General features: G+C 37.5%; 1 protein-coding gene across 1 annotated transcript in view; it reads right to left on the bottom strand.

The window, feature by feature from the left end:
• LOC124358547 overlaps window positions 1-3635 on the bottom strand; it is a 33947-nt gene extending 30312 nt beyond the window's left edge. The window contains exon 1 of the mRNA XM_046810847.1: window positions 3352-3635. Within this exon, the coding sequence (XP_046666803.1) occupies window positions 3352-3625 (274 nt within the window). The 5' untranslated portion in view covers window positions 3626-3635. The remainder of the gene's footprint in view (window positions 1-3351) is intronic.
• Window positions 3636-12478: the final 8843 nt, after the last annotated feature.

Genomic DNA, 12478 nt, shown 5'->3' with positions numbered 1-12478 from the left:
TATTTGAACAGTACAGAAAAAAAACGACTGTCAAAAAGCTAGAAATTCTTAAGCAACTTCAAATATTTGTACAACTTGTACTTTCGTGTTACTTTCGAGGTTTTCACTTAGGTTCTGTTATTGTGTCCAAATTCAGGACTATGCTTAACTGGTTTATATGTTGAAAGGCAAAATCTCCAAATTGCTTGACAAAAATACCTATAAAGTAAGGTAACTTTGCATGTTACTAAAAAATATATTGCTTTTTTTAAGGAGAGGCTGATTTACCTTTAGAAAACCTATCTTTAAATTCAGTTCTTAGTTATTATCTTACTTACTAGCTCATTAAGAAGTTTTATTTAACTTTAGTTTTACAATTGTGCCTCACTGAGATCTAAAGTTATAAGATTTTCATTTTCACTTAACTAAAAACGTTAAAAATTAAAAACTTTTCTTAATTTACACATATTCATCAATAGAATATCTTCCCTCTTGAACTTCCGAATAAAATTTGTAACCGAAATAAAATGTAAATTCGCATGATCATGGGGTCCAACTCTTATAAATCGTCATGTTTTTTAATTTAGTTCCCCTCCCCACTGGCCTTTAAAATTACGACTGAAATCCAAGAAGTTAATGAAATAGATACCATTAAATCTTATGAAGATATGTCCAATAAGAAACAATTAAACTCTCCGGCTTAGAGACTTCTCTGTTGGAAATTGCATCAATCGAGTCTATATTATCGATTGTATGTCGGTGTTGCCAATACAATCGGATGTTCAAGTCCAATTGATACACTTTAGATTCCTTAGCTTACCTAGTCGCTTACGGGCCAGTCGCTCAATACATAAGTCTGTTCAAAACATTAACTTTTTGCAGCGTGTTTATGAAGCAAAAATTTTCGAGAGCGAATTCTAAAGCTCTAAATGAATCTTTGACTGCCCATAAACATGAATATGGATCACAAATGGTTCCCTAAGGAACTGTAGGGGTCAACGTTTACTCCATTGAGCAGTTTCATTCATCGGATTCTGAGGTGCAAACCTTTAATCAATTTTATCGTTCAAATACATTGAAACGAATCTAATGATTTTCTTTGTTCTTATCACCTATTATCTTAAAAACTAAATTTCGTAACAAAGCACTAACACTCTTTCCTTGGACTATTTCTATAATTTTTAGAGCGGAGCAGATATTGTAATACTTAAAATCAGGCTAAATAGATTAAAATTTCATAACTTTTCGTCAATCACTATTTTTCGTATAGCCTATTTTAGAAGGGGATAACAGCCCCGAATGGAAACATATACAGGCCGAAGTTTATAGGCAATGTAATATCCCCCCACCCTAAGATATGGTTTATATAAACATACATAAGCTACATATCTTATTCCTGCTATGACATCACACATCACAACATACTAGAAGGTAATTCACCTTACAGCTCAGAAACTGTGACGATATCGGAACAATAATAAACTACAACCAGAGACCGAGCGCGCCAACGCTCGAAAGAAAGTACGATGTTTTTATTATTTATTCTCAAAATGTACCAGTAAAGTGAGAAGTGTTCTTAAATGATTAATACTTTTAGGACTAAGCCAACCATTATGGAAAAATCCCAAAGCAAAAGGTTTTTAAAATGGTTTTTCTGTTCAAATCATTCTAAAATTACTTAAAATATTCAATTAGTACTTAAGTTATCAGTTTATATTACTCCACTTTCACGTCTAACACTTTACTGAATCATCGCTAAATTACATGTAAGGCATTATCGCAACAATGTAGGTTATAATATAATAAAAGCCTGTATTCAAGCCAACTATTATGGACTAATCCCAAAACAAAAGGTTTTTAAAATGGTTTTTCTGTTCAAATCATTCTAAAATTACTTAAAATATTCAATTAGTACTTAAGTTATCAGTTTATATTACTCCACTTTCACGTCTAAAAATTTGCTGAATCATCGCTAAATTACATGAAAGGCATTATCGCAACAATGTAGGTTATAATATAATAACAGCCTGTATTCCAGCCAACTATTATGGACAAATCCCAAAGCAAAAGGTATTTAAAATGGTATTTTTGTTCAAATCATTTTAAAATTACTTAAAATATTCAATTAATACTTAAGTTATCAGTTTATATTACTCCACTTTCACGTCTAAAACTTTGCTGAATCATCGCTAAATTACATGTAAGGCATTATCGCAACAATGTAGGTTATAATATAATAAAAGCCTGTATTCCAGCCAACCATTATGGACTAATCCCAAAGCAAAAGGTTTTTAAAATGGTTTTTCTGTTCAAATCATTCTAAAATTACTTAAAATATTCAATTAGTACCTACTTAAGTTATCAGTTTATATTACTCCACTTTCACGTCTAAAACTTTGCTGAATCATCGCTAAATTACATGTAAGGCATTATCGCAACAATGTAGGTTATAATATAATAACAGCCTGTATTCCTGCCAACTATTATGGACAAATCCCAAAGCAAAAGGTATTTAAAATGGTATTTTTGTTCGAATCATTTTAAAATTACTTAAAATATTCAATTAATACTTAAGTTATCAGTTTATATTACTCCACTTTCAAGTCTAAAACTTTGCTGAATCATCGCTAAATTACATGTAAGGCATTATCGCAACAATGTAGGTTATAATATAATAAAAGCCTGTATTCCAGTGTTTGAAAATATACTTCAAAATAACATTAAGTATAAATCTACTTGTGCTCCTACAACAAACAGTATTCTGGAATTCTATACTGGACATTTACTATCTTTTAAGGAAAACTATCAAGACAAATTACTTCTAATGAAGACAAAAAATTATAAGTCAACTTATCAATGTTTGACTTAAGTACCCCCTTTTCTTTATCACCGTCCCCTGCAAGGAGATGAATCTATGGCACATTTTAAACTGAGTTTTGGCAAGATCTCTTGCACACATATTTTTCTTTTTATAGGTTTAGGATTACTCTTTTGATATGTTGTATGAAGCCTACTGTTTCACCTATTTCGGTACGAAAATTTAAAAGTCACAAAGCAAGGAGTCCAAACTCCTCTCTTCCACGAAATTTCAATATTTTCGTCAAGTGTTGCTACTATAAATGCTAATATGTATGTGCTTACAGTTCTTAATGTCCATTTTTGGAGGAACAATTACAATCTTTGTAAAGAAGTGTCTAAATCGTTTTATCGCATTTCATCTGTGAACGAACTCATCCAAAATATCTCGGAGAAGAAGATCTGTGCAACATTTTAGCTGCATACAGGTGTAGGAATACAACAAGTTTTCCTTAACAAGAATGGTCAAGGAAATTCTCAGTAATACCTGAATATTGACAACAGATCACTACTCACTTTGTACGGCCCACAGAGTGAGGTTATCCAGAGACTCGCGGTAGAGTTGTGCATGTCTGCGACAGTCAGCTGAGCCTCCCTGGGGGATAAACCTGCCTATGGCTTCACTAAGGGCGTCAGCCACCCACGGGGGCTGCAGAGGTGATCGAGGGGGCGGCGCCGGGGGCAGTTCCGGGGGCGATCTCCTGGGCACCTTGTACACACTGGAGCCCTGCACGACGGTACAGAGCACCACTACCCAGTACAGAACGGCCATACTACACACACTGGACATACGGTGACAGTGCGAGATGGAAGGTCGAACGGAACCAGTTGTAGAAGCCTGCCTTGGCACGGCCTCTGTGAACCTGTTGTATCCTGCCCCACAGCAGTCTACCAGTCTACGTTTTGGTAGTCGCAACACCTCGGGATGAGATTTCACTTTTAGACCGGCCTACCTGCTGACCTACCTCCTGCCCATTTCATCACCACGTAATAAAGAGCACATAACTCATCGTAATTTTTTATTGGGAACATAGTGAATTCAAACCGGAAGAATTTTTATTTTTAAACCACAAACTTCGGAATGAATTATTCGTATTGATCGCCACTAAAAATAGATGTTTAACTTATTAGATGGCTGGTCGACAATAATAACGTTTCTTTCTAATTGTAATTCCTATAAACTGGGATAATTGTAATGGAAATAGAACACTAATAAAAATATCCTAGAGGAAATTGTAAATTTTTAAATATGTACATTATTACTTGTTTATTAATAATATCCATGATACTAACGCTTTTTCTAAATTCTTAATTAATAACAATATTTTCACTACAGGCTACCTGACAAAACACAAATAACATAGATAAATCATTTTCATTCCTCGACAAAAATCTGTACGATATATTGCAGCCCAGTAAAAACGACATGTGATTTTTTCTGGTCTAACATGCAGCGGCAAAAATACCTTACCATGATGAACAGTGCCCCATTGATATTTTCATTTGTTTATCTGTAAAGCTTGCCTCCTAGAAAAAGGTGTCATGTTCACCTTAATCTAGTAGGTATCTCATCAGCTAGACTGTCCAAGGATGTGTCGTATCTGCCGACACCATTCTTGCCTGCATTCGTGATTCCGAGTTCTGCGGAAAGCTATCCAGTGAATATAGGGAAATATCGGAGTCTAAGTGCCCTGTACGGAAGTCTAGAGGGAAATATCGGAGTCTAGGTACCCTGCACAGAAGTTTAGAGGGAAATATCGGAGTCTAGGTGCCCTGCACGGAAGTTTAGAGGGACATATCGGGGTCTAGGCGCCCTGCACGGAAGTTTAGAGGGACATATCGGAGTCTAGGCGCCCTGCACGGAAGTTTATAGGGACATATCGGAGTTTAGGCGCCATGCACGGAAGTTTAGAGGGACATATCGGAGTCTAGGCGCCCTGCACGGAAGTTTAGAGGGACATATCGGAGTTTAGGCGCCCTGCACGGAAGTTTAGAGGGACATATCGGAGTTTAGGCGCCATGCACGGAAGTTTAGAGGGACATATCGGAGTCTAGGCGCCATGCACGGAAGTTTAGAGGGACATATCGGAGTCTAGGCGCCCTGCACGGAAGGTTAGAGGGACATATCGGAGTTTAAGCGCCATGCACGGAAGTTTAGAGGGACATATCGGAGTCTAGGCGCCATGCACGGAAGTTTAGAGGGACATATCGGAGTCTAGGCGCCCTGCACGGAAGTTTAGAGGGACATATCGGAGTTTAGGCGCCATGCACGGAAGTTTAGAGGGACATATCGGAGTCTAGGCGCCATGCACGGAAGTTTAGAGGGACATATCGGAGTCTAGGCGCCCTGCACGGAAGTTTAGAGGGACATATCGGAGTCTAGGCGCCCTGCACGGAAGTTTAGAGGGACATATCGGAGTCTAGGTGCCCTACACGGAAGTTTAGAGGGACATATCGGAGTTTAGGCGCCATGCACGGAAGTTTAGAGGGACATTTCGGAGTCTAGGCGCCATGCACGGAAGTTTAGAGGGACATATCGGAGTCTAGGCGCCCTGCACGGAAGTTTAGAGGGACATATCGGAGTTTAGGCGCCATGCACGGAAGTTTAGAGGGACATATCGGAGTCATGGCGCCATGCACGGAAGTTTAGAGGGACATATCGGAGTCTAGGCGCCCTGCACGGAAGTTTAGAGGGACATATCGGAGTCTAGGCGCCCTGCACGGAAGTTTAGAGGGACATATCGGAGTTTAGGCGCCCTGCACGGAAGTTTAGAGGGACATATCGGAGTTTAGGCGCCATGCACGGAAGTTTAGAGGGACATATCGGAGTCTAGGCGCCGTGCACGGAAGTTTAGAGGGATATATCGGAGTCTAGGCGCCGTGCACGGAAGTTTAGAGGGACATATCGGAGTCTAGGCGCCCTGCACGGAAGTTTAGAGGGACATATCGGAGTTTAGGCGCCATGCACGGAAGTTTAGAGGGACATATCGGAGTCTAGGCGCCCTGCACGGAAGTTTAGAGGGACATATCGGAGTCTAGGTGCCCTACACGGAAGTTTAGAGGGACATATCGGAGTTTAGGCGCCATGCACGGAAGTTTAGAGGGACATATCGGAGTCTAGGCGCCATGCACGGAAGTTTAGAGGGACATATCGGAGTCTAGACGCCCTGCACGGAAGTTTAGAGGGACATATCGGAGTTTAGGCGCCATGCACGGAAGTTTAGAGGGACATATCGGAGTCTAGGCGCCCTGCACGGAAGTTTAGAGGGACATATCGGAGTCTAGGTGCCCTACACGGAAGTTTAGAGGGACATATCGGAGTTTAGGCGCCATGCACGGAAGTTTAGAGGGACATATCGGAGTCTAGGCGCCATGCACGGAAGTTTAGAGGGACATATCGGAGTCTAGGCGCCCTGCACGGAAGTTTAGAGGGACATATCGGAGTTTAGGCGCCATGCACGGAAGTTTAGAGGGACATATCGGAGTCTAGGCGCCCTGCACGGAAGTTTAGAGGGACATATCGGTGTCTAGGCGTCCTGCACAGAAGTTTAGAGGGACATATCGGAGTCTAGGCGCCCTGCACGGAAGTTTAGAGGGACATATCGGAGTCTAGGTGCCCTACACGGAAGTTTAGAGGGACATATCGGAGTCTAGACGCCCTGCACGGAAGTCTAATATCTAATCAGTGTTCAATTACGGGCCTTAATCAATATGCCATGTTTAATTAATGTGACAGTCTAATCATAATTGTACAATGTGGGATAGTTTGAGAGAAATATCGGATAACAGCTGCCACATATCATCGCTACTGAATCATACAAAATATTATAAACTATATTGTTTATAAGATTTTAATTTTTAACAAAACAATTATAAAAAAAGTGTCGAAAATATTTCTTCACCAATGACCACGGTGTTTTATTATTTTTAATCGATGTATCATAACTTATGAATTTATTTTTAACAACTCGTGCTTAGGTGTTAATGATGGGCAAATGCAAATTTTAATACATTGTTAAACAATACACGGTTATCATTGATTATTTAAAAAGATGTCTCGAGTATACTTGCAAATGTAGTAATAGAAGTTTGCAGAAACAATGTTTCGCAAATGACCTGAAAATTTTCAAAGCTGGTTGTAGTAGATGTTAGAAATAATACGCCAACCTTCGACATACTGTATGTCAGCTCGCCATACTGTGGCATATTTGTGTATTTAAAGAGATTTTACGATGCGTGACAACGACATGTGAGCTGCGGTTGTGGGACTTGTAACACCGTGTGTTGCACTAAACTTCATTCCACAATTTGATAGTAATATTTTAAATTACGTGGTTTCCTCCATACATTTTTAAGCTTCAGCATTTAATGTATAACGACTTCTAATCACGTTCTTTCTTACATCAATTTAGATTGTAATAGGCCTACGTAGTTATGAGTGCGAATGTTGAATTAAACTCCAATTCATTTCCGTCTGAAATCTGACGCTGTCACAGAGTTGACTCCTGAAATTTGGAGTTCACGTCCGTCTGAAAAGATAAAAAAGCGAGCGACGAAGAAACCTAAACGATAACTTCTTCCATCGTTTCTCATTATAAACTTCATTTAGATTACATTATATTTGTGATCTGGGTGCCTCTGGTGACGAGACGATGCAAAGAATTTGTTTAGAGCTTCTACTTCGCCTAGGGTTTTTTCATCTCTTCAGACGGTCTTGGACTCCAGATTCCAAGGAGTCAAGTCTGTGACAATGTCAGGCTTCAGACTCTGCTCTAAGCAGAAGATGAATTCGAGCTGAGTTTAACATTCGCATTCAATGAACCCTTCCAACCACAGCTACGATAATTATTAGTGTTGTATAGAGCGTAAATCACAATAAAATATTAGTGGTCCAAGTTGAAAATTAGTATTTCATGTTGGTAATTATTGTAGCAATGAGAAGAAGCGTGGAGCGATAAAACCAATACACCGGGGAGTAATCAAAAAAGTAATTACGCCAGAACAAACTGTCACTTTATGTTGGCAACACTGCGAATTGATCAACATTACTCGATTCTTTCATTGCGGTTCACACATGTGTCGGTATTCATACGTTGTACACGTATTTCATATTATTTTTTGTGAACGGCGACTTTAGTTGAATTATTTGGGAATTCATCTGGATGACTATGAGAGCAGCAATGTCAATCAGAGCAATAACTGTATGGTTCGGACGCCATATTAAACTCTCTTAAATCCTTATATCACTGGGGTGACTGGGGTAGGGTTTTAGTGTGTACAAAAGAGGCTTTCTTACGATATATCTAATATACTTTACATAGTATAAATAATATACGGAGAATATCAATAAATCTACATATATTCATCAAATTCGCCACTGATTTCCTGTTAGGCATGGCAATGAATTTCGTGTACTCTTGAGATAATCGCTATACTGAATCTCTTTTGGGGTGTGAAAAAGTTCTTTCATATTAGCCTATATTTAATGAAACTTTGTAGTTACTGTATGTTAACCCATTGACTGCGGTAAACTCACCTTGCTACTATCCTCATTGCCATAAAGTCGGTATATGACCCGTGTTGAAGTGAAGGTGTTAATAGTCTAAAAATATTCTTTAAAATAATTCTATAACTTTTTCATGCACGGAATAAAATATTAAGCGTAATTTATTCAGTAACGCAATATTTATAAAAGACTAAAGTAAAGTAATGTCTTATTTTATCAGGTAAAGTTAGGGCCCTCTCTAACTCTTAACCTGAGGATCAACGGCTTAAAGGTGACTTACGAACCACCACCAATGGCCGGGCAGGCGGGCTGCTTGCAAGGACATGATCGCTCAGCGGTCACCCATCCAAGCAGCAGCCACGCTCGACGTTACTTGATTCGGTTAGCTCGCGGTAACCGCCGTACTCACTACACTGCGCCATTGGCAATTTTATATTATTTATTGGTATTGTGTTAGATCTAAAAAGGCTAAGTACGACATTTTCTTAAAAGTTCTTTAAAAGTTTAGAAGAAATTAATTGTATTTTTATAAATATTAAATTTATTTGAGTAAAACTACTATATTACTATACGAATACATCAGTTTTGTAGAAAAGCAATTCATAAACTAAGGAAGATGCTTCGCAAAATATTTCACTGAGAAATAACGACATAAAATGACATTAAGTTCAATATGATTTTATTAAATTATGAATCAATAAAAAAACTGCTTTGACCTGAATTGCTATAAGAGCACAACGAGACAGTTTTATATTCAAACACTTGAATATTATTACTTCTAAAGATGCAACTTCAAAGAATGCAATCTCATAGCTTTATAAGCTAGCTATGTATAGCTGTAGTAGTGTCCAATACAAATAACTTTCGACCAATTTCTTTTCATCTAAGAAAACTACTAGTAGTTTATTCAATTTTACAACTTTCATCAAAGAATTGTATTTAAGGATCCTTAGGAGAATGTATTTAAATAGGTGGATTAAATTCGAGGCCTGTGATAGACGTATCCTACGTCTATCTAAGTAGGTCAGAACAGAGCAAGAAGTCTAGTCTTTGGCTTCAATTTTATGCACTCATTAAACCAAGGCGTGGATCATTAAATACTTTGAAAAAAAGAGTATATTTTGAGCATTGCCAGTAGCAAAAGAGCTACCATTGGCGTAGTGTAACGGGTACAACGGTTATCACAAGATAAAGCAACGTCGAGCGTGGCTACTGCTTGGATGGGTGGCCGCTGAGCAATCCTGTCCTTGCAAGCAGCCCGCCTGCCCGGCCATTGGTGGTGGTTCGGAAGTCACCTTTAGCCTTTGGTCCCTAGGTTAAGTGTTAGAGAGTTCTTCGTAGCCCTAACTTCACCTGGTAAAATAAGTCTTTACTTTACTTTTTAGTAGGGCAGTAATACTTTATTGACTAACATTGATAGTAAATAACAATAATGTAACATACATTACTACTGTATATTAGGTATGAATCTATAGTAACGCCAAATGTTCTAGAACTTTGTTGTAACAAATGTGTAACCAAATATTGTAACATGCTCCATGACAAATCAACTGTTACAGACACTGGATTATATATTATTCCCCGCTCGTATTACTCGTTTCCTTCAACAGATGACGTAGGCAATGACATGACAGCAGTGAAAGGCGGATATTGTCGTTCGGTAATTACAGGCGCTCCGATAAGCTTATATCAAACAAACTTGAATATTGCTGTCTGCGTCAACGTTCACTGGAAGCTTATTGCCCCAGTCTCACTCAGAGACGAGGAAACTACCGTTATTAGATTTACCGGTAATGTGTAGGATATTGCTATTTGCTATAACATTTCACGTGTAAAAATTACCGGCTGAGCGTTATCAAAGCTTATTGCTCGAGGGTTAGACAAATTTTATTTCTGTACATCTATCTGTTTATTTGTCTGTCAGCACGATATCTATAGATTTTTCTGGAGAATTAACGAACATTTTAAAATAACTCTTATGTGATGTTATATCGACCACGATGGCAACGAGAGAGTAGCATAAAAATGAATTTTTAAAAGTAGTACGATCATATGATATCTCATCATGACACAGTAACATATGTAGCCTAAAGGAATGAGCTATAGACTAGACATTTTGCATGTAACCTTAGCGAATCCTGTTAAGCGACATTGCTTCGACCCTTCACATACGTAAACTAACCTCAACCTGTAGGTAGAAGCCACCTTTAATATGTAAGAGACATACAAGTAATTAACAATACTTCCGTAACCATTATGTTCCATCTAATTGTGTTTATTTTGTGTGGTTTTTCAAATTTAAAATACAACCTGAAATGACTCACTTTATCACACTTTAATTTTAATGTTTTAAAATATAAAAAATATTTCGGATGTAAAGGTTGTGTATTCTCATTGATAATAAAAGAGTTGCAATATAACATGTTCAATAAAAATTTCAGAAACACTAATGCAATATCAAACATATCATGAGATATCGATATTAATCTTCTGTTATCTCATTTCTTGAGATGAGATAAAAGTAAAAATAACAACTATTATTACAGCTAAACTGAATATAAATCTGGAGTAAATGTTTTAAGTTAGTTGGAAAAATACATTCTCTTACACATTCCTTAACCATTTATTCAAAATAATGATTATGGAAGGAAACCAATTTGTTATCGTGAGTGTCTTATCCTTTTTAAATTAGACAATTTTGTGTGAAATTTGTTATAAACTTATCATCGTTTTGAAACCAACCAGTAATGCAAAGTTATAGCGCTATTACTTTAACTTTGACCAACAGTACAAATTCCAAAACATGCATTTTCAGAAGCGATACTTTATTACCTTTATATAATTGAAACTGCTAGACATAAAGAACAAATTTATATCAGCATTAGCAACGAGGTATAGATTGAACGGTCTCGTTTTTTCTTGCGCTCGTTGACGGTTATTAAACGACGCATCTGGTCAATGGTTATAAGTGTATCAAGATAAAAAAGTATTATCTGTGAAAAATTTTGTAATTTAATCCTCTCATTTCAACCCTCATTCCACTCAATTTGCGCGGATTACGACCCATATTGGATCATTATTCTATAAGTATCAATCTTCTTATCGATGAAATCGGTTCCCACCCCCAAACGATAAGTAATCAACAGCTTACACCAAGTACGAGTAACTGTTTTGTAAAATCCGGTGCGAAAGGACCTAAGCGGATGGGCTCTCGTCCTTCCAGATACAAATTATGGTAAATTCATTTTATTGCTTAAAATCTCGTATTATTGAATCTTATTATAATCTTTATGTTAATTTTGTTTTGCATCTCTCAATAAGAAACACCTGATGTTAAAATATTCACAATCACTGATAGAGCAAATGAACCATTATGGATTTTACCCCCCCCCCCACAACCTTGTCCTCGAGGTTTGCGTTATTTATATTAAATTTCATATTTTATTTTTATTAACTCCAAAATACTAATAAATGACGTCGCGGTCAATCCATAATCATCCTAGGACGTATAATTTAAAAAAAAAACTCATTTAAAGATGTCTTAATTTACCAGGTGAAATTAGGGCTAAGAAGCCCTCTCTAACACTTAACCTGGGGACCAACGGCTTAAAGGGGACTTCCGAACCACCACCAATGGCCGGGCAGGCGGGCTGCTTGCAAGGACAGGATCGCTCGGCGGTCACCCATCAAAGCAGCAGCCACGCTCGACGTTGCTTGATCCGGTTATCTTGCGATAACCGTTGTACACGCTAGACTACGCCATTGGCTTCAGAAGCATATAAGATTCCAAACTTCTTGATAAGAAAGGGTAGTTAAGACCGTATACAAAGAAACTCATGATCTCTCATCAGATATTGATGACATTTGTTACAACAGTAACGAAGTACGTGTAACACTGTAACAATAATACGTTTTTTAACATTGTCAAGAACATAAACGGAAGTAATATGTTCACAAATCTAGCTAGTCATAAAATCTAGGAAACTTTAGTTACAAGTTATTGCATTAGTAACCTTGCATTAGGAAGGAATCAAAATATTTAAAAACGTATGCAAATTTCGATTTTATAAATTCTTTAAATTAAACAAAAAATAAATACTGAATATATAAAAATATAATATGACTCAGGAAACGGTA

This window comes from Homalodisca vitripennis, chromosome 3, assembly GCF_021130785.1.
Source record: "Homalodisca vitripennis isolate AUS2020 chromosome 3, UT_GWSS_2.1, whole genome shotgun sequence".
Taxonomy (NCBI): domain Eukaryota; kingdom Metazoa; phylum Arthropoda; class Insecta; order Hemiptera; family Cicadellidae; genus Homalodisca; species Homalodisca vitripennis.
The sequence above is the reverse complement of the archived record's forward strand: the minus strand, read 5'-3'. Positions and strand labels throughout refer to the sequence as shown.